This window comes from Urocitellus parryii, chromosome 3 (genome assembly GCF_045843805.1).
Source record: "Urocitellus parryii isolate mUroPar1 chromosome 3, mUroPar1.hap1, whole genome shotgun sequence".
NCBI classification, from domain to species: Eukaryota; Metazoa; Chordata; class Mammalia; order Rodentia; family Sciuridae; genus Urocitellus; species Urocitellus parryii.
In genome coordinates, this window is record NC_135533.1 from 136,897,038 (window position 1) to 136,919,279 (window position 22,242).

The 22,242-nt window shown below is 41.8% G+C and overlaps 1 protein-coding gene across 2 annotated transcripts in view; it reads left to right on the forward strand.

Moving 5' to 3' along the window:
• The window catches only part of Atp2a2 (ATPase sarcoplasmic/endoplasmic reticulum Ca2+ transporting 2), a 56,158-nt gene that overhangs the window by 28,345 nt on the left and 5,571 nt on the right, over positions 1 to 22,242 (forward strand). For both annotated transcript variants that reach the window (XM_026385997.2, XM_026385999.2), the window contains exons 6-17: positions 1,084 to 1,164; positions 2,568 to 2,653; positions 4,091 to 4,555; positions 8,842 to 8,930; positions 9,799 to 9,901; positions 10,609 to 10,740; positions 16,797 to 16,919; positions 17,018 to 17,236; positions 17,885 to 18,220; positions 19,457 to 19,677; positions 20,022 to 20,224; positions 21,872 to 21,957. In XM_026385997.2, coding sequence (XP_026241782.1) covers positions 1,084 to 1,164; positions 2,568 to 2,653; positions 4,091 to 4,555; positions 8,842 to 8,930; positions 9,799 to 9,901; positions 10,609 to 10,740; positions 16,797 to 16,919; positions 17,018 to 17,236; positions 17,885 to 18,220; positions 19,457 to 19,677; positions 20,022 to 20,224; positions 21,872 to 21,957 — 2,144 coding nt within the window. The remainder of the gene's footprint in view (positions 1 to 1,083; positions 1,165 to 2,567; positions 2,654 to 4,090; positions 4,556 to 8,841; positions 8,931 to 9,798; positions 9,902 to 10,608; positions 10,741 to 16,796; positions 16,920 to 17,017; positions 17,237 to 17,884; positions 18,221 to 19,456; positions 19,678 to 20,021; positions 20,225 to 21,871; positions 21,958 to 22,242) is intronic.

Sequence of the window (22,242 nt, forward strand, 5' to 3'; positions counted from 1 at the left end):
AATTTTGCAGCCTTCCTCTTTGACCAGTAGCACACATACAGGGTGATCACAAAGTCTGGAAGGGAGTTGTAAATACCAGATGTGCCTGTTGATATTACATGAGTGTTTCCCACATTAACAGTTTTTGTTTATTAGATTCATAGTTAAAAGTAGTGTCTGTACAGATTTTTTTTAAATTTTAAAATTTTTTTGGTAGTTGTAGATGGACAGGATGCCTTTATTTTATTTGTGCTTCACACATGCTAGGCAAGCTCTCTACTGCTGAGCTACAGCCCCTGTACTCTTTTTTTTTTTTTTTTTTTTGTACTGAGGATTGAACTCAGGGACACTCGACCACTGAGTTACATCCCCAGCCCTATTTTGTATTCTATTTAGAGATAGGGTCTTGCTGAGTTGCTTAGTGCTTCACCTTTGCAGAAGCTGGCTTTGAACTCACGATCCTCCTGCCTCAGCCTCCCAAGCTGCTAGAATTATAGGCATGCACCACTGTGCCCGGCTCCAGATTTATTTTTGAATTATCTTATGTGAGGTTAATTGAGCATCTTTTTGGAAAACCATCTGTTTCCTGTTCATAATAATGTAACTGTTCTTGATGAACTGAATCATAAGATATAGGAAGCCTAAGAAAATACCTTACTTATTACACAGCGAAAGCTTGGTGTCCTATATGAGCATGTATGTAGCCAAACTTTTTTTTAATCTGGAGATAGATTGATTGATTGGGGGTGGGGTGGGGAACTAGGTCTTACTGAGTTCCTTAGCTCCTCTCAAGTTTCTGTGAACTTGCGATCCTCATCTAGGGATATTGTACCACTAAGCTGCATCCCCAGCCCTTATTTATTTTAAGACAGGGTCTTGCTAAGTTGCCCAGGCTGGCCTTAGCACTCTGCCACAGCCTCAGAGTGCTACTATCACAGATTTTATGAACTTGAGATAGGTTGATCATTTGTTTGTTTTAATGACTTTTGTATTTTGTACTGTATATTTTCTTTAAGAATTATGTTTGATTTGAAGTAAAATTATAATATGGTTATAATTATAACTGTGGCAAAACTTGCTCACTTTATCTCTTCCTTCCCTTAGTTGGTGACAAAGTTCCTGCTGATATAAGATTGACTTCCATCAAATCGACAACTTTGAGAGTTGACCAGTCGATTCTCACTGGTAAGTATTAGTATATTGGAAAGTCACTGACATTGCTCAATCCTCTCATTTCCCATGCTAATAGAGTTAGCTCTTGCCCACTGTCCCTTACGGTATTTCACCCTAATTCTCTCTTCTTTGATATTTGTTTTCTTAGGGCTTTGACTTTTTTTTTTTTTTTTGCGGGGGTTGCGGGGGGACCAGGGATTGAACTCAGGGGCATTTGACCACTGAGCCACATCCCCAGCCCTATTTTGTATTTTATTTAGAGACAGGATTTCACAGTTGCTTAGCACCTCGCTGTTACTCAGGCTGGTTTTGAATCTCCATCCTCCTGTCTCAGCCTTCTGAGCTTCGGGATTACAGGTGTGCCCGGCTACAAAAAAAAAAAACAAAACAGTTTTGGTTTTAAAATAAAATTTTACTTTTTTAAAAAAGGTTACAAATTCCTCATTAATTGAGAGTAATAATCTCAGATGTTGAAGTTTCCCTATTTTGCGGAAAGTGACTGATTCAATGCTGAGATGTTTTTTCCCGTTGGAGGAGTACTAATCTTGCATCTACATACTTTGCAATAAGCAAAGGTACAATTAATAACTGTGAGCCAAAAAAGGCAACTATTTAGCTACCTGGAGTTTGCATTCCTAGGTTTGTGATTTTTTTTTTTTTTAACATTTTCCTTTCTTTGTGTGATAAAGGCACAATTTAGGGTGGAGGGTTCCAATTAACTGGAAGTAAGGTTGTCAGAAGATTAACTCTGAAAACAATGCTAACCTGAATTAAATAGCTAGTAAATATAAAATCTAAAGGCTACCAAGAGTTATCTGATTATCAGTTTTTAAAAGCAACTAATGTCATTGATACCATGAATGAGTAACCTAGGCTCCTAATTTTAATTGTTTTGTTACATGAATAGCTTATCTAAACTCCCATTAGAAGCAACAAGCTGCAAGCCATTTAAGCCATAAAATGTTAAGGAAATGATTGGGTTGAAGGCCTGAAATTCTCAGGGTGGGTCTCCCTTAACAGTTGCTGTTTTAAAATGCTTGAGTGTCTTGTTAAATAATCTATAATACTATAGTTTTAGGCCAAATGTGGAACCATATCTTTTGTCAGATTCATAATAGTGTATAGGGTAGTAAATTAATTCCACTAGTTATTCCAGAAAATAAATACGATTGGGATTTTATTTCAAAATTTAGCTCCTTTATTTTGAAATTAAAATTACTTTATCTTCACATTCTTTATTCTGGAATTTCCATTTCTAAATTATCGTAGTTTGCCCCTTTTTAATGGATTGGACCTTATGTTCCTTTTCCCAAGTTGATAATATCCCTAAAATGGAAATGGGTTGGCATGGATGAGGGTTCCGGGTTCTGGGGGTGCCAGATCTAACTGTATCTTCTGTCTCACAACCTGCTTAGGTGAGTCTGTTTCAGTTATTAAGCACACCGACCCTGTCCCTGACCCACGGGCTGTCAACCAAGATAAAAAGAATATGCTGTTTTCTGTGAGTACCCTATCATATTCCTCCGGGGAGGTGGGGAGAGTTGGTGGTGCTGCAGATTGAAACCATGGCCTCACACATGCTGAGCACCCACTGTGCCACTGAGCTACATCTTTTCCCTCTGTTTTTTTATTTTATTTTATGTACTGGGGATTGAGTCACTGAGCCACATCCCTAGCCATTTTTCCTTTGACACAGGGTCTCACTGAGTTGCTTAGGGCCTCACTAAACTGTCCAGGCTGGCCTCCAACTTACAGTCTCCTGCCTCAGCTTCCCTAGCTGCTGGGATTATAGGTATGCACCACAACATCTGGCTCAAATGTATTTTTACCTGGAGACATACCTGGACTTTTAAAGATCCATGGATGTTGTTTTTCACTGGCTGCCTTCAACGGCTTTAGAAAATACTGGGTATTATTCCAAAGGATAATTACACTCTTATGGTTAGTCTCAGCTGTCAGAAAACATCAATAATAGTGCTCTGAGTGTAGTCAGTGGTAGAGCACATGCTTTGCATGTAAGAGGCCCTGACTTCAATCTATCACCAAAAAAAAAAAATCCAATGGTAACCCAGTTGTGGAATGTTGTCTTTTGTTTTGATTGGCAAGTTTTGAGGGAAGAAAAAAAGATTAGGTCAAACATGGTGAAATTCTATAAACATAATTGAAAAAGTTTGTTTGGAGAAGCCTTAGCCTGCAGAGAGTGTTTTCAGAATGGTGTAGGTGCTGCTGCTGCTGCTGTTCTTTCTGGCTCACAAAGAAAAGGTGTGTGTTTGCAGAAAGTACAAACAGGCAAACCTTTCAGTCTAGGTGACCGGTAGGTGAATGTTAATTGTACTATTTAATTCTTAAATACCATAGAAATGCAGGGATTTTGGTTGTGGAATCTAGAGTGATATTTTAAATGATGGAATTTTATGTGTTAATAAGAGCTTAGCCAATGTAAGTAAAATAATGAATTATAGTCAATAGAGTTAAGAGTTGTGGAGGGGTCTGGGAATGTGGCTCAAGCGGTAGCGCGCTCGCCTGGCATGCTTGTGGCCCGGGTTCGATCCTCAGCACCACATACAAACAAAGATGTTGTGTCCACAGAGAACTATATTTATATTTAAAAAAAAAAAAAGTTGTGGAGTTTGAGAACCTGGGAACACGGAATGGTTGGAGTGCTGCCATGCCCAAGGCCTGCAAACTAGGCTGCATCTTGTGAACAGAGATCCAGTGGGTCAGCACATTGCTGCTCTGGGTTAAGTAGGCACTGCCTGGAATCCAGGCCAGGTTTGGGGAAGTACCTTGGTGCCTTCAAGAGGCATTGCTCACTCACAGTTGAGAAGGCCTAGTAGAACATGGTGAGAGAATCTGGGGGTCATGGTCAAAATCCAGGGTCTGGGTTAACTGATCAGTATTTAATATGGAATGTGACCAGTTCTCTACTTCTCCCTAGGGTACAAACATTGCTGCTGGGAAAGCCATGGGAGTGGTGGTTGCAACTGGAGTCAACACTGAAATTGGCAAAATCCGGGATGAAATGGTTGCAACAGAACAGGAGAGAACACCCCTTCAGCAGAAACTGGATGAGTTTGGGGAACAGCTTTCCAAAGTCATTTCCCTTATTTGCATTGCAGTCTGGATCATAAATATTGGGCACTTTAATGACCCAGTTCACGGTGGCTCCTGGATCAGAGGTGCTATCTACTACTTTAAGATTGCAGTGGCCCTGGCTGTTGCAGCCATCCCTGAAGGTCTGCCTGCTGTCATCACCACCTGCCTGGCTCTTGGAACTCGCAGAATGGCAAAGAAGAATGCCATTGTCCGAAGCCTCCCTTCTGTGGAAACTCTTGGTTGTACTTCTGTTATCTGCTCAGACAAGACTGGCACACTTACAACAAACCAGATGTCAGTCTGCAGGGTAAGGGTGTCCTTTAAGACTCTTTCCTATAGTGGTTCTGTGCTCATCCTGACAATATAACTCATGCCATCAGAACCTTTGCTTTCTGATTTCTACCATTCTATGGGTTGTGTGGAAGGTCTAAGCCCAATCTGTAAATACTTGGGAGGAAATGAAACTGTCTTTTGAAATATGGGATGTCTAAGTAGCTGCTAACTTTTATGGAGATAATGGAGACTTCTTGATTTCCCATCCTCTGCCTCTTGGCATCTGAATATTAACAGATATATAGAGGAAGCTATTAGTTAACCTCCTATCTGAAGTCCTAATGGCTGTTTCCGTAAAACATTAAATAAAGCATGCTTTCTTCCTGAGCAGTAAATAATTGTTTTATGACTTGCTTCATTTCATAGGCATATCCTTCCTTTCTTATATTGTTTGATCATCATTCAGGGTAAGATAAGAAACCATTTAAACATGCCCTTATTGAAAAAATAAGAGCTGAAGAAATAAAACAACTTGGTATGAGTATTTTGCTAAAGGTACAAATGACCCATACAAATGTAGACTGTACGCATGTTAAAAGTTTTTATTGGGCTAATTAATAAGCAGGAAATCTGTAAAATTGGCTGTAAGAAGGAAATTAAGAAAGTAAACAAAATATTATGGATTGCTAGGCTTGATTACAGAATTGGTTAGTGTTATAGGGAAGTAAAATCACATTACCCTTTATAGGATACAAATCTGCACCTGAATGGACTTGTTACATAATGCCTTTGTATGACATTAAAAGATAAGAGTTGTCCTCTTGACCTTATCTCTGAGTTTAAGAGAAAGAAACATGTATACATGGGCTTATGTGTGTGTTTAACATCAAGCCCTATGAATGTTTATCTTGCCAATTTTGAATTCCTTGTGAATTTTAGATATGGTCCCAACCCCCAATATTGAGAGGTCCAAACCCAGGTTTAGAATTGATGGTCAGATTCTTAAAGCGCTTCTAAGTTTTCCTTGGTTCTCTCTGGGGCGGTAGATTGGTGTGGTTAGTTCATTTTTCTTACAACTGAAAGGTTGGAGAATTAGTCAGAAGCTAATTTTGTTATTCTAATTGTTTGAGACAAAGAAATGGAAATTGTATTTACAATTTAGTTTCCCCCAAATAAATTTAGCCCTGAAGTTTTAATTCCTCAGAATAGTTGTTACATCCATGAAAGAAACTAATGTATATGAATTTATTTGAGCTAATATAATGAAACTGTTTTCAGTTTCCTAGTTTATTGTTGTTATTGTTGTTGCTCTTATCTTCTTTTATTCTTCCTCAGATTATTTTTTATTTACAGTAGAGGGAAAGGGCTGTCTTTTCTGAGTTGTGTTCTGCCTCCCAGCAGAAACCTGATGTAGAATTTGTATTCTGTACAACGTTTGCAGAGGTGTTATGTAACTACCCTTGACTTAAGACAGTTCCACCCTGCAGATCCTAAATGGTTTACTTGGTCACAGTCTGAATGCCCAAGCACATTTCTAAAGTTAGGTGGTGTGGATTAGAATTTTGAGTGTCTTCTAGAATATATTAAACTCTGTTATAAATCCAAGGAATTTCACTTCCCTCCACCCAATACACCCTACAGCTCCATCCCTAACCCCTTTTTTATTTTATTTACTTATTTATTTATTGGGGGGGGTACCAGGGATTGATTTCAGGGGCACTCAACCACTGAGCCACATCCCCAGCCCATTTTGTATTTTGTATTTTATTTAGAGACAGGGTCTTACTTAGCACCTTGCTTTTGCTGAGGCTTGCTTTGAACTCGGATCCTCCTGCCTCAGCCTGGAATTATAGGCTTGCGTCACCAAGCCCGCCCTATCCCTTTTAAAAAAAAAAATTGAGACAGGGTCTTACTAACTTGCTTTAAGTACCTGAGGCAGGCCTTGAACTTGGATCCTCCTGCCTCAGCCTTCTGAGTTGGTATTGCAGGCATGCCAAGTGGAATTTAAAATGGAGTATCATTAAGAAATAGCATGAGGGCTGGGGATATATCAGTTGGTAGAGTGCTTGCCTTGCATGCACAAGTCCTTGGGTTCCACCCCCAGTACCATAAAAAGGAAAAAAACAACAGCAGCAGCAAAAAAAACATGGTATGTAGTAATGATGCCCCATTGTTTTGATTTCTATTTAGTGCAGTTAATTTGTTTTCATATGTGACATTATTTAAATGTTTGACAGTCCTGCTCGAGAAAGTAGAAAACTAAGGCTGAGAAGTTAAGTGACAGGTCTGAGAGTGACCCAACTTTTATAATAAAAGGCAAAGTTGAATTTTCTTGTAGGAAAAATGGGTTAATTAAACCTGGCCCACTTAGTAATTGTGTATATAAAATGCCAAATATCATTGGGGAAAACAATTTTTTTAATAGAGTTGGGGGTTGATGCTGTTAAAGTATTTTTGACAAACTTTGTTTATTAGATGGTCTATGTGTTCGAAAAAATATGGCAGGAGCTGGGACAGCCTGACCTTGGTTATAAATCTTTTTGACAGAGTAGTTATAAACTCGTGACAAATTATTTGAACTAGAATCTTTGCTCTAGAGTTATCACTGTTTTGAATTCCATTTTATGTGTGGATTTTTTAAAAATTTTATTTTTAAATCACCTTGTGATGTCTTTCTTACTCATAGCTTTTTAGTTTCGTTTCAGTGATGTTTTATTTCTGAGTCTGTCTTTGGAATTTAAAAGTATCTGCTGTATAAGAAGTAAATCTTGTGGGACAAAATAAGTTATTTTAAAAATTAGCTGATTTTTTTTTTTTCTCATTAAATGTGAATCTTCTTTCTTTTTTAGTTCTGGGGATTGAACCCACGGGTGTTTTCCACAAAGCTACATCCCCAAACCTTTTTATTTTAAGACAGAGTTTAGGGCTGGGGATATAGCTCAGTTGATAGAGTGTTTGCTTTGCATGCACAATCCCCAAACACCACTTTAAAAAAAAAAAAAAAAGACAGGGATTAACTAAGCCTTAAACTTGAAATCCTTCTTCCTCAACCTCTTGTGTCACTAGGAATACAGCTCAGAAAAACCAATCTTTTTCTTTTTGGTATAGTTGAGATGTGTTATTGTTTCTTTGGAACTTGTGGGAGTTTGTTTTTTAGAAAGGTTTATGGTTTCAGTTTGTAATGAAACTACAAGTCTAAATCTTATTCTTGTAAATTGGGCTTCTGAATTATATTTTGGAAGCAAACCAAGAAAAAATTTTATGTAAGAAAGTAGCTCACGTCACTTGATTCCTCCATAATGTTAAGAATTTTCTGGCCCTTGGGTGGAGCTCTGTTGTGCAGAACTTGCCTAGTATGCATGCTGAGCATTGGGGGAATGGGGGAGGGGGAGCAGTGCTTTGCTTGAGCCAGCCTCCATCTGTATTCTCAAGAGGACACAGTTCATTCAGCCCTCTTGGCTCCTTACTGTATACATCTAGTTATATACCTTCATAGAAAATGAGCTATTACCATAATAAAGTGAGTGGGAAGGTACATAGAAGCACTTTGTCTTATTTTACTCAGGGAATGTTTATGCAACTCTTGAAATGTGAGTTTATTCTTTCTAAGCTTTCATGCTTTGCTCTAAATACAGACTACCTAATATTACTTTTGTCAGATCAGGCTGTAACAACTTTCTCAGTCAGCCAGTTGAAATTTGGAATTCTGAGCATTCTAAAGAAAAACCCAAGTCAGTAGAATTGACCTTTTGCTGACCCATAGTCTTTATCTTAGGTTTTTGTCTGTCATCTGTATCTGTTACCACTGCTGCAAATTAATGATTTAGCATCTCATTGATGCTGTTTCTCAGACTGGTAGGTGAGAGTGGGATGGGATGAATGAGGTAGGTTAAAATTATTAAATGAGAAGGTTTTGGTTTGTTTGTTTTTGCATTGAACTGCCAAAGATCAATTTTTTTTAATTTGTTTTTTAGTTGTAGTTGGACATAATACCTTTATTTATTTTTATGTGGTGCTGAGGGTTGAACACAGGGCCTCGCACTTGCTAGGTGAGCACCCTACATCTGAGTATCTGAGCCACAACCCCAGCCCCCAAAGATCTTTTTTTTTTTTTTTTTTTTTTTTTTTTTTTTTAAGTTGGACACAATACCTTTATTTCACTCGTTCATTTTTTATGTGGTGCTGAGGATCGAACCCAAGGTCTCATGCATGCAACACGAGCGCTCTACTGCTGAGCCACAACCCAGCCCCCCAAAGATCAATTTTTTAAGCAGGACTTTTCGTATCTGTTAAATAACGTTATGCTTTTTACCCCTATAGATGTTCATTCTGGACAGAGTTGAAGGTGATAGTTGTTCGCTCAATGAGTTTACCATAACTGGATCAACATATGCACCCATTGGAGAAGTGTGAGTGACCCATCCTGCTTTTCACATACAGGATCTGTTTGGCACTGTGGTGTTTGTGTTGGTTTGCTAAGATAGGGCTGAGGGGATAACTCAGTGGTAAAGCACTTGCCTGGCATGTACTAGGCTGAGTTCAATCCCCAGCACCACAAAAAATAAACAAAAAACTGAGGTGGCATTCTGAATGTGGTGTAAGGCAGTGTTCCAAAAAACAAAATATAGCACATTTGGTGAAAGACAAAAGTTATAAGCCAGTCATCTTTTTCATCTTTATTTAGCTCCCTTTAAAAGCTCAAAATTTCAAGTGGGGTTTTTATTCTTCATTGATACCAGTGGTGGAGTTTAATTGATAAGGAATTTCTTTTACTGATTTCCCATTAACAGAGATACAGAGATGCATTCTTTTGGGGTGAGGGTTAATATTGGGGATTAAACCCAGGAATGCTTTGCCACTGAGCCACATCCACAGTTTCACTTTTTATATTGAGACATAGTCTAACTAAGTTGCAGTGACTGGCTTTGAACTTGTTATCTTCCTGCCTCAGCCTCCTGAGTTACTAGGATTACAGGCCTGTACCCAGCTTCAGCATCACATTTCAAAGAGCCATCAAATTCTTTTTTTAAAAAAAAATATTTATTTATTAGTTATTGGCAGACACAACATCTTTTGTTTGTGGTGCTGGAGGATGGAACCCGGGCCGCACGCATGCCAGGCGAGCGCGCTACCGCTTGAGCCACATCCCCAGCCCCCATCAAATTCTTTTGAATGCATTCAAGTCTGTGGTCTCAGAAATTCTATTTTCATTATTAATTTTGGGGAAGGGTATCAGCAGAGATAACACTGATCCAAGAATGTTTTCTTGTTTGTTAGGCATAAAGATGATAAACCAGTGAAATGTCATCAATATGATGGTCTTGTAGAATTAGCAACAATTTGTGCTCTTTGTAATGACTCTGCTTTGGATTATAATGAGGTAAGAATCTTAGTGAGAAACTAGAACCTGGAGTTTCCTTGTGGGTGGTTAGAATGAAAATCCAGCCTTCCTCCCTTTTGAAGGCTTTATTTATTTCCCCTTTCCATTCAAGAGCCTGTTTGTCAGGCATGACCAGCCAAAAAAAAGCTGAGCATCTTTTCCTAGAGTCTTATGATTGAGTATTGCAGTTCCTTGACTAAGAATTGTGGTGTGTGTGATGATCTTGGCTGTTGACACCAGTTACTGTAAATGAATAAAACCCAGGTTACAAAGAATTTTTCCTGAGAGCCTGGTGTATTGATTTTGCTTAAGATAGATAAACATATGTCCTTGATTTAGCCAACAGAAAAACTTTTTTATCATATAGTAAGGTAAATCCTTTGCTTTTTATCTCCATCAAAGACAAATGTTTGCTGTTCAGAATAATAAGCAATGGCCTGAAATTATAAATACTATTTGAAAACTCTGAATACCGTGACTAGTGGTTTCATATATTTAAAGGAAATGAAAATGCTAATTACTACAATAAGATAATGTGTACCTATACTTCAAATGTGTTTTTAAATATCTGGGTCTAGAGCAAGGTAAAAACAGCCTTTAGAGTAATGATGCAAGAGAGGACATGTGCTATGAAAAAATACGAAAGAGAAATTTACCTGTTTGCTGCTTCTCCCTTTTCACTTTCTGTGTTCTTAATCATTATACAGGCAAAAGGTGTGTACGAAAAAGTTGGAGAAGCTACGGAGACTGCTCTCACTTGCCTGGTAGAGAAGATGAATGTATTTGATACTGAATTGAAGGGTCTTTCTAAAATAGAACGTGCAAATGCCTGCAACTCGGTTAGTGTTTGGCCATCAGTTGTACCATATGTACTTAGTTCATTCGCTGTCTTGAACAACTCATTATACCTTCTTTCTTCAAATATGCAATGTTTCTGTCCCTGTGTTTGATCAGGTAAAACAATTTTGTTATCTATTGGACCAAGAAAATAAAAGCAATCAGTAGATAACCAGGGGCAATCTTTCTGTGTTCATGAGATGCCTTCTCCCAGGATGCTGTGAATGGGCTGTCTTTGCTTCCAGCAAAAACCTCCTACCATCTCTCTTGTTTCAGTATCCAGCTCTTAGATGATCATCTTTAGCAAGGGGAAAATAATAGAATGTTTTTTATCTTAGAACTTTCCTTTAACCTTATTTTCCCATCAGCATCCCACTTTCTTTTCTTACACAGTAGAACTTCTTGAGGAAGAGCAAAGACAACTGTCAGTTACCTATGATCTTGTGCTAAATCCAGTGGTTACATTATTTGTGTAAAGCACATGAAGCAAGGATTTGTGAAGGTGTGAAGTGAAACAGAAGTCTACAGTAGCTCAGGAGACTGAGGCAGCTGGAGTGTGAGTTCAAAACCAGCCTCAGCAAAAGCAAGCCGCTAAGCAACTTAGCAAGACCCTGTCTCTAAAATATGAAATAGGGCTGGGGGTGTGGCTCAGTGGTTGAGTTGCCCCTGAGTTCAATCCTCAGTAACAGCAGCCTGGCCACCCCCCGCCCCAAGAAAAAAAGTTTACAATAAGAATTGGAGGTTTTAATGCAATTATCTTACTGATAATTTAATAATTTAATAATAAACAAATGGAAATAACAGTTGTAATGCAAGAGATTTGAACAATAGTAGATGTTACCAAATCTGTATTTCTGTTATGCTGCTACTTGTGCTTCTCAAATGCACGTGGATCATTTACCTGAGTAGATGGTACTGCTGGTCCATAGAATGAAGCAAGACTCAGCAAATTCCCAAGGAATGGGTCAAAAAAGAAAAGCCATAGTGGAAATTAGAGGGGATTTTATTGTTATCAGTACAGGGGATTGAACCCAGAGACATTGTACTACTGAGCTACATTCTTGGCCCATTTTGTTTTTAATTTTGAGACAGTTTCTCTCTGAGTTTCGCTGGCTGGCCTTGAGGTTGAAATCCTCTTTTGTTAGTCTCCTGAGAAGCTGGATTGCAATTGTGTGCCACCAACCCACCTAAAATCTAGGTAGAATGTTTTTGAACTAAATATCCATAACACCATTCTAAAGCATTGTTCAAGGGAAATTTATTAAATATGTAGATTAGAAAAGAAATATTAAAAATCAATGATAAAAACTTTTTAAAACATTTTTTAATACCTCAACCTTATTTATTTATTTATTTTTATGTGGTGCTGAGGATTGAACCCAGTGCCTCTCACGCACCAGGCGAGCACTCTACGACTGAGCTACAACCCCCGCCCCTAAAAATCTTCTATCTTAAGAAAGTAAAAGTATCTAGCACTGAGCTACCACTGGGGCTGCAGCTCAGTGGTAGAGCACTTGTCTTGCACGTGTGAGGCACTGGGTTCGATTCTCAGTACCACATATAAATAAATACTCTATATTTATCTACAACTAGGGAGAAAAAAGTAAAATAATAAAGTCAAAAATCAGTTGTGGGAGCTGAGCATGGTGATGCATGCCTGTGATCTCAGCAATTCAGGATGTTGAACCAAGAGGATCCCAAATTTGAGGCTAGCCTCAGAGCTTAGAGAGACCCTGTCTCAAAATTAAAATAGGGTGGCGATGGAGCTCAGTCTCAAGTCCAAAAAAAGAAAGCAACCAGTTAACAGGGCTAGGATACAGCTTAGTTTGGTAGATAATGTACTTTTAGATTATACAAGGCCCTGGTTCAATCCTCAGCACCAAAAAAAAGTGAATTATTAACTTCATCAATAAGTTTATTAGAGGTTGGGATGCGGCTCAGTGGAAGGTGCTCCTAGGTTCAGTCCTCAACACTGATGGGGGGAATTCAACAGAAGAAATTCACCCAGCCCTTCAGAGACACAACTTCTTAAGTGGACACAAGAAAATTTCAGTGATGGTTTAAAAGAAGCTGTAATTTAAAATCTGCCTCCACAATAAACACAGTATGCCCAATTCTATTAAACATTTAAGGAAGGGCTGGGTCATGGCTCATTGGTAGAATGCTTGCACTAGGTTCAATTCTCAGCACCACATACAAATAAATAAAAAATATAAAGGTCCATCAACAACTAAAAATACATTTAAGGGGCTGGGGCTGTAGTTCAGTGGTAAAGCGCTTGCCTTGCATATGTGGGGCAGTAGGTTTGATCCTTAAACACACAGTATCTTTATTTTTATGTGGTGCTATCTACAACTAAATATTTTTTTAAAAATAAAAATACATTTAAAAAAAACATTTAAGGAAGAAATAATACAAGTTTTACATAGACTTCAATAAGGGGAAGGGAAAAAATATTGACTCACTTGATGATGTCAGCATAATTCTGTTATCAGAGGTCTGTTGGAGTGGTAGAGAACATGGGCGTTCTTGAGTGGTGAACAAAGGAGTGGCCTCCCAGGTCCTGTCCTTCTGTCTTCAAGCAGGCCTCATTCAGCCAGCATTATCATGGCCAAGGCTAGTAGCAAGGATGGAGACCTACAGTGACTGGAACTGAGCCTCATGAGGGTCCTAGTCAGGAGCTGCTGCGTCAGGGTGCCATGCTAATCTCTTCTGTTGTAGTACTGTTCTTAAGTTTCTGTGGTCTCACAAATTTAGTGAGGCTAGACTTGAGTAAAAACAGTCTGCAGTGGCTACCAGCACGGGGATCTCCTCAGCCCCAGACTGGTCATTCTGCATGTCACTGCTCAGACCAAGATCCTGACTAATGTGATGAATAACTGCTTGGATGAGAGTCAGAGTATAGACAAACTGCAGTAGTAATGGAGGCTGTGCTGATGGGTTGAGAACACCATATTGTGTGGTGGTAGAGCAGCAGCATGAGGCCAAGAGCAAGCTGAGGAGACTGAGGAATGGCAACGGCAGAAGCCAGGGGGTGTGTATTGGAGAAGGGAGAGCTTCCAGCAGGAATAGCAGAAACTTCAGGATAGAAGTCAGGCCCAGGTGCATTTGGTTCCCATCCCAGTAAGCCAACGCCCAGTCCCTGGCTGTACTGCAGCTATTTCTGAGAGGCCAGTTGCTTAGGTAGCAGAGCTGTGGTTAACCCCAGCACCTTGCTCCCTGTACCAGTGTGGAAACCAGCTACCTGCTTTCCAGACCCTGCACAGGCATGAGATAGATCCTCCTTTGGGTCCTCTAGCCCAATGGCCAGCAAAGAACTAGTCTTGTGTAACCGCTGTCTTCTGCCTAGAAGTTTCTCTTTTGGGGACAAACAAGATCTCACTATGTTGCCCAGGCTAATCTTTAACTCTTGAGCTCAAGTGGCCTTTTGAATAGTTGGGATTATAGGTGTATACCACCTTGCCTGGTCAGGTACACCTCTCCTAGATGTCAGGCTTGTCATAACCAGGTGGCTGGCTGCTGATTGGTACTTGAGACCTTTGTAGAATTTCTCCAAATTCTACCAAGGTTCCCTGGTAGAATTTGGAGAAATTGGGATAGGGGATAGTTACCAGAGAGAGGTAAAAAGCCTGCCTGCCTGCTTTCTTTTCTTTCTTTCTTTAGAAAGCAAGCTGTATAAAGGAAAGACTCGCTTCTACTAAATGGTCAGTTATGGGTACATTTATTAAGCTTTTGCAAGTCACCCTTTTATTCCTAGCAAACCAGATCAATCAAAATGCAGTGTGTTAGGGAAGACTAGGGCAACACCACCCTGAGGGATCCACCTGTTCTCCAAGGATCTCACAGAAGCATTTCAGTGACCACATAGAGTCTGAGACATTGAAGAACAGTCTGACCCCCTGCAGGCAGGTGACACAGCCTGCCTGCCTGGTGGCTTCCCACCCCAGCACCTTTGCATCATTTTGCTGCCTCCCCAGAATTAAGCTGTCTCTGCTGAAGTGTAGTGTCTGTCTCAGTTGGCAAGTACTTGAGTGACAAATATCCTCATAGCTATGAAAGCCTGGGGCAGCTCCGCAGAATCCTTTCTCTGCTTGTGTGGCTGGTGTGAAACTGGGACTGTCCAATCTCAGACCTCAGTTAAAACCACTGCTTGGCAGCTGGTAAGCAAGCAGGCAGGTCCTTTTAAAGCCAGACATGAGAGTGGTATTGCTACGACTATCGGAGGCCACCCAAAAACTTGCAGGTTTACAGCTATTTGACTCTAGACCCCTCACTACACCTACTCAGTCAGGAGAAGCAAGTGGCACCATGGAACTGAAAAGTGGTACCTTAGCCACCAGGGTGACCAGCACAAGTACAAGCAGGATTGCCCCTTTAATCATCTGCCAGGTGGAACAGCTTGGCAAAGGGACCAGAAGTGATCTCGGTGCTGCTCACTTGCTGCAAAGTCCTCACGTTCCCCTTCCCAACTCAGAGAAGAGCCTGCCAATTAAGAGACCAAGGCCAGCTGTTTGCCCTCTTGGCTAGGACTGCCACCCTTGACCAGCTCCACAGTGCAAGAATTCACTTTGGTCTTTATTCCTCTACCAGGACCTTTTCCTTTTGTGGATCCACCACTTGCTCAGAGTCACGGCATGTTTCTAGAGCCATTGTTGATATAAATGCTTAAAGCACACAACATACACAGGATCCAGGTGCAGGATTCAGTGCTTACACCTTTCCCTTTGCCACTTATGGCAGCTCAATGGCTGGTAGGGTGATCTTGACACTCCTAGCCCAGGCAGGCTAGCTCAACACTCTGGTTTTAGGGCAGCTTCCTAGATGAGATGCTGAGGTTCTTGGGGATTTCCATAATTAATAAGTGTGTATCTGATAGGGGGGAAAGCCATATAATTCATCGTATAACCAAAAAATGGTGGAAGGCCATAATCTCCTTGGATGAAGAAAAAAAAAACACTTGATAAAATTTTGTCTCTCATCAGTTCAGTTGGGCATGTCTTCAGGAGTCGGGTGTTTAGGCAGAGCCTGTGCTGGTGTGCTCAGTGGCAACAGAGCCACTGAGGATCTCTATTCAGGCTGTCGTAGACTACGCAACAGAAGAAAAGCAGAAATATGTAATTGCAGCTAAGAGTGTAGAGCTCAAGGTCCTCAGTCCTGTCTAAAGCTGACCAGTTGGCATTGTGGCTTCCTCCCTCCTTAAAACAATACTCTACTTGGCCCTCAGGACTCCAGGCTCCTCCCTCCCACCGGCTCTGGCTCTCTTCCATGTCCCACCAGGAGTAGGAGGCCCCACATCTGGTCTTCGGCTCTCTCTGGTCCTAGAAGTTTAAATACTATCAATGTGCTAAAGTCTCATTGTGGCTGCCAGCTGCCTAACACTATTTAGAATGCATAAGGCTAACAATAGTTTGTTGAGGTGCCACAGCATTGCCATCGCTGCAGAGCGTGGTGGGCAGACCTGCCTCTGCCTCCAGTGCATTGCCTAGTCATGTCATTGCACTAAAGGATCTGCAGGGACTCTGGTCTATGAGCTGTCTGCATCAGTCCTTCCTTATGTTGCAGCCGCACTGGCCCTCAGAACACACCAGGCTGCATGTTGTCTAATGGAGCTTCGACATTGCCACCACCTGGCTTACACTGGGACTTTTTTTGGGTTTGCTCCCGTTGCCGCCTTCTAGAACTTCTAGACACAATTTTCTTTTCTTTTTTTTTTAAGAGAGAGTGAGAGAGAATTTTAATATTTATTTTTTAGTTATCGGCGGACACAACATCTTTGTTTTGTATGTGGTGCTGGAGATCGAACCCGGGCCGCACGCATGCCAGGCGAGCGCGCTACCGCTTGAGCCACATCCCCAGCCCCTAGACACAATTTTCTATCCCCTTCTCTGTCTTAATTTTTTTTCCAGCATAATACTAGAATGTAAAATTAAAATTTACTACCTCTAAGACTAGGGGGCAGGGTTAAATCTATTCAGTGCCATCCCCTGGCATTTTGTCGAGTGGCACGTGGAAGCTGTGCAGAGATGGTCATCATCAGCAGTCTCTGTTCTCCTTATAGGTCATTAAACAGCTGATGAAAAAGGAATTCACTCTCGAGTTTTCACGCGATAGAAAATCAATGTCAGTTTATTGTACACCAAACAAACCAAGCCGGACATCCATGAGCAAGATGTTTGTGAAGGCAAGTATAAAGGTTGTAGTTGATGTATTTTTTTCAGAGTAAAGATCCTGGAGAGCCAGCAAGTGAAACTGTTGATGTAAATCTGTTAACATCTCCAGGGTGCTCCTGAAGGTGTCATCGACAGGTGCACCCACATTCGAGTTGGGAGTACGAAGGTTCCCATGACTCCTGGAGTCAAACAGAAGATCATGTCTGTCATTCGGGAGTGGGGAAGTGGCAGCGACACTCTGCGGTGCCTGGCCCTGGCCACTCATGACAACCCTCTGCGAAGAGAAGAGATGCACTTGGAGGACTCTGCCAACTTCATTAAGTATGAGGTAGCTGATGGTCTCCTCCCACACCTGCAGGGCATGTGTCCAGACTCTGCTGTTTCCTGTAGGAGGTTGGGTGATCTCACCAGGGACAGGGTGTGGCGGTTGGTTTTTCCATAGGCCACACACAGTCACCCTTAATGATTTAAGTTGTTGCTCTGAAGATAGGTAGTTAGCAATTAAGTAAAAGTCTGTTGCCTTCAAGGTGGAATAATCAAGATGAGCTTAAATAAGCTTATAAATTTACTTTTTAAATTCACGTAAACTTTAAAAAACATTAATGGGGGATTGTTTTAAAATAATTCATTACATATTGAAAGTTGAGGGAATTTTTTCCACTTTTCTCCTCAGACTGGAATACTCTATCAGAAAAGTGACATCCTAAACCTCTGAATAGAAGGAACAAGCTTTGGTACTATGGGCCACCAAAGTGGCCAGTCTCAAAATGCTCTTATCAGTATGTTTTTTCCCCATTTCAGAATATTTTTATAAGAGTTTAAAGAATGATTTGGTAACAAGGGTGTTTAGTGACTTTTTTTCCCCCTCTTTCTCTCATAAGAAAATAACGGGCTAGGGATATAGCTCAGTGGTAGTTAGTTCAGCCTGTGGGCAACACAAGTCCTGTTTTAATTCATTGTGGCTCTCTTGCTTCAGACCAATCTGACCTTCGTGGGCTGCGTGGGCATGCTAGATCCTCCCAGAATTGAAGTGGCCTCCTCTGTGAAGCTGTGCCGGCAAGCGGGAATCCGTGTTATCATGATCACAGGGGACAACAAGGGCACTGCTGTGGCCATCTGTCGCCGCATCGGCATCTTTGGCCAGGATGAGGATGTAACAGCAAAGGCTTTTACAGGCCGGGAGTTTGATGAACTCAGCCCCCCAGCCCAAAGAGACGCCTGCTTGAATGCCCGCTGCTTTGCTAGAGTGGAGCCTTCCCACAAGTCCAAGATCGTGGAGTTTCTTCAGTCCTTCGATGAAATTACAGCCATGGTGAGTGAGTGCACATGGACAAAGGCTTCCCATGGAACAAGTCCTGCAGATCCTGATTTTGATCACTAAAATTTTAGTCACAGCTCCCTAATGTGGAATTTCTTTTGTTCTGATCTCCAGGCAATTTCTCTGAAATGCTAGCAGTTCATCAGTAGTTGGCAAGTTGTAAAATCCTAGAGTATTTAAGACCCAGGAAGGCCTTTTAAACCAGAGGGACTGTTTGGTGATATCGTTGTCTTAGTTAAGGGTCCACAGTGTTTGCATCTTGCTGGGTGTAATGGTGTAGTGCATGTGATCCCAGTGACTCAGAAGGCTAAAGTAGGAGGATCCAAGTTCAAGGCCAATCTCAGCAACTTAATGAGGCCCGAAGCAACTTAATAAGACCCTGTCTCAAAATAGAAAGGGCTGGGGATATAGCTCAGTGGTGTCTCTGGGTTCAATCCCTAGTACCAAAAAAAAGATGCATCTTATCAACTCAAACATGGTTTTTTGGGGGATATAATGGACCAGTGGTCTGTCACCCAGTATTGGATAACCCCACTATAAATTAGCTTTGCTAATGACTATGCTTTCCATTTTGTTTTGTTTTTGAGATGCTGGGGATTGAACCCAGGGTCGTACACATGCTAGGCAAATGCACTGCCGCTGACATACCACCCCATCCCTTGCTGGCCTGGAACTTACCATCCTCCTACCTTAAGCCTCCCAAGTATGTTGAGATTATAGGCCTCTGCCACTATGCCAGACTTATGACTTCACTTTCTAAAAACAGTAATTTTGGTTTTGAAATGATCTCTTCCCTCCCCAACAGGTAACTACTATTTTGAAATTGGAGTTTAGTAAAAGTATGAAAAGCAGACATGGGAATGAGAAAATATATATGTATACATCTATATCTATCTATCTATATATTAATCTATAGAGTATTCAGTGTTTTTGCATGTCTTTGAATTTTATAAGAAATCTGCACTTTTTTTTGAATTTTACCCATGTGGATTCATCTTGACTAGCATATAAGTTGTATTTTTGGTTTTGGTGTAAATTTAAAGTTCCCTTTGTTTCATTTCTCTCTGAGGTCTCTGGTAAAGTTTTCGACACCAACTTATAATAGAGGAATTCTACAATTTTTCACCTAGAGACCCACTGATGTCCCTTTTACCTGATCAGTGAGCCTTTGCCCTGAGGTATGAATGTCACACAGCAGGTGTCCCAACCAACCATGGGTTTCCCTTTCAGACTGGCGATGGTGTGAATGATGCTCCTGCTTTAAAGAAAGCTGAGATTGGCATTGCCATGGGCTCTGGCACTGCAGTGGCTAAAACTGCCTCTGAAATGGTCCTGGCGGATGACAACTTCTCTACCATCGTCGCTGCTGTGGAAGAGGGACGGGCCATCTACAACAACATGAAGCAGTTCATTCGCTACCTCATCTCCTCGAATGTAGGGGAAGTCGTCTGGTGGGTCCCGACAGTACTGCTGAGCTCTTTTATCCACTGTGAAGTTCATGATGAGCAGTTCTCCCAGCGTGCTCTCTGCACGGTGGCTGCTTTGGTCTTTGTGCCTGAGTTGGGGGCAGGAGGAAGAGACACAGACCCCTTAACCAGATAAAGTTCTTTTTTCTCTAAAAGTTACCTTTAATACAAAATTGGGGTGTCATTGATGTTCTGTGGTTGCCTAAGTTTATTGCAGGTGATCCTTGTTGCTGTCTGTTGTGGGTTGCATGGAGGAGGTGAGGGGTGATGGTGCTATTTAAAGTTCCCCAAAGTCACTGAGGTCTTTGTCTTCTCTTCCTTGGGGACAGTATTTTCCTGACAGCAGCCCTTGGGTTTCCTGAGGCTTTAATTCCTGTCCAACTGCTCTGGGTCAACCTGGTGACCGATGGCTTGCCTGCCACTGCACTAGGGTTCAACCCTCCTGACCTGGACATCATGAATAAACCACCCCGGAACCCAAAGGAGCCACTTATCAGTGGGTGGCTGTTTTTCCGTTACCTGGCTATTGGCTGTGAGTATAGTTTTTATATTGATTTTTAAACAAAATGTTTATGAGTCAATGTTTTGTAAATTTGTCCCTTTAGAGCATCTGTTTCCTATTTCCATATTAGGGTAGCAAAAAATGAAGGGTGTCCTCTTTCAGTTCGTAGATAATTAGCACCAAGGGATGAAACTGAATCCCCACTTCCATAAGAAAGAGAAAAGGGATGACTGCGCATCACCAACTCCTGGTGCAGGCAAGGCTATTGTATATAACATCTCTCTGTAGAATTCATGTTCCTGACCAGGGCTTCGTCCTCTTCCCTAGGTCATAGGTTAGGGAAGTAAGGCCCAGAAAGATGAGGCCACTTCCTTAAGATCCCACGGGAGCTGGGTGCAGTAATCCCCGCAACTCAGGAGCCTGAGGCAGGAGGATCCTGAGTTCAATGCTAGCCTCAGCAAAAGTGAGGCGCTAAGCAACTCAGTGAGACCCTGACTTTAAATAAGATAAGGGCTGGGGATGTGGCTCAGTGGTCGAGTGCCCCTGAGTTCAATCCCTGGTACCAAAAAGCAAAAAACAAAACCTCACAGCAAGGTATTTAGTTTTAATGACACATTCAAAATTCAGAAAGCACATGGGCCTAAGGAGGAAGGATTCTCAGCCATTCAGTTCTCTCCAGCCTTAACAGTTTGTCACGGACTGTGTTCTTTTCCATAGACTCCAGCAGATGAGCAGCAGTATGCTGTACTTGCCTGCATGGGGGACTTTGCTTTGCCCTCTTCCCATCTGGAACAGCTGCATCTTTTTTTTTTTTTAATTGGGTGGGGGGGGCAGTTCAGGGATTGAACTTTCAAGGGCAGGGACACTCAAACACAGAGCACATCCTCAGCCCTAGTTTTATTTAATTTAAAGACAGGGTATCACTGAGTTGGTTAGTGCCTCACTTTTTTGTTGATACTGGCTTTGAACTCATGATCCTCCTGCTTCAGCCTCCTGAGCCTCTGGGATTACAGGTGTGCACCACTGTGCCTAGCTGCATCTTTCTTATATCCAGCTGCCTTAGTGCTCCATGTGATTCTTGGGTTATGCATATGTGCACTTGTGATTTTTGGTGGATCTTACCATGAGGTTCACATGAAGCCTGTTCTGTTGCTTCCTTGGAATGAACTCCCTGAATTCAGAGGTACCAAGAGAATGCCCCAGAGTGTGCTGGGGTCTGCTCTTCTGAGAGAGTTGTGGAAAGGTTCTGCTAGGCCTTTAATGGGACAAATAAGTCATCTACTAGACAGCATCAGATTGCCCAGAAGTTACAGTTTGACCTGGTCCCCCAGAGCTATGGCTTTATGTAGACGACGTGCCTGCAGACTTAAAGCACACACTCTTGAGAAGGTGCACTGAGTGTGGAGGTTGGAGAGCTCAGTGAGGACCTTTCCCCACAAATTCTGGAGGGAACGTTGCGTAGCTCTTCTGTACAGTAAACACCATGTCCTTCCTGAACCCTGTGGTCCAGCTGCTCTGACTGCTGGCTGCAAGCAGTTTAGAGGAGCGGCAAGAGCTCAGTATCCACGTGTATCCATGTCTTTCACTGCCGTTCTCATGGGGATTGGCCCACGCAGCATCGCCTGCAGCGAGTAGTGCAGGCTGGGGCCTGGGTACCAGCATCCTGTGTGTTCCCAGGTTACGTCGGCGCTGCTACCGTGGGTGCTGCTGCCTGGTGGTTCATCGCTGCTGATGGTGGTCCAAGAGTGTCCTTCTACCAGCTGGTATTTGGTCCCCTTTCTTTGTGTACCTGCCATGTGAGGGGGTGTGGGCCCTTGGTCTTTCTCTGATTTGCATGTGTGTTGAATCATCCTAAGGCTCAAAAGCAAACGTTTATATTTGAGATGATCCTGAGGGACCAGGGCTTCTCTGGGAGATGGGTGAACCCCTTGGCTGTTCTGGCCTTGGCGTGGGATTGGTGCCTGGACTGATTTTGTGGGGGGTGGGGGTGGGTGATGTGTGCTGGGGATCAAACCCAGGGCCTTGGCATTCGAGGCAAGCACCTACCA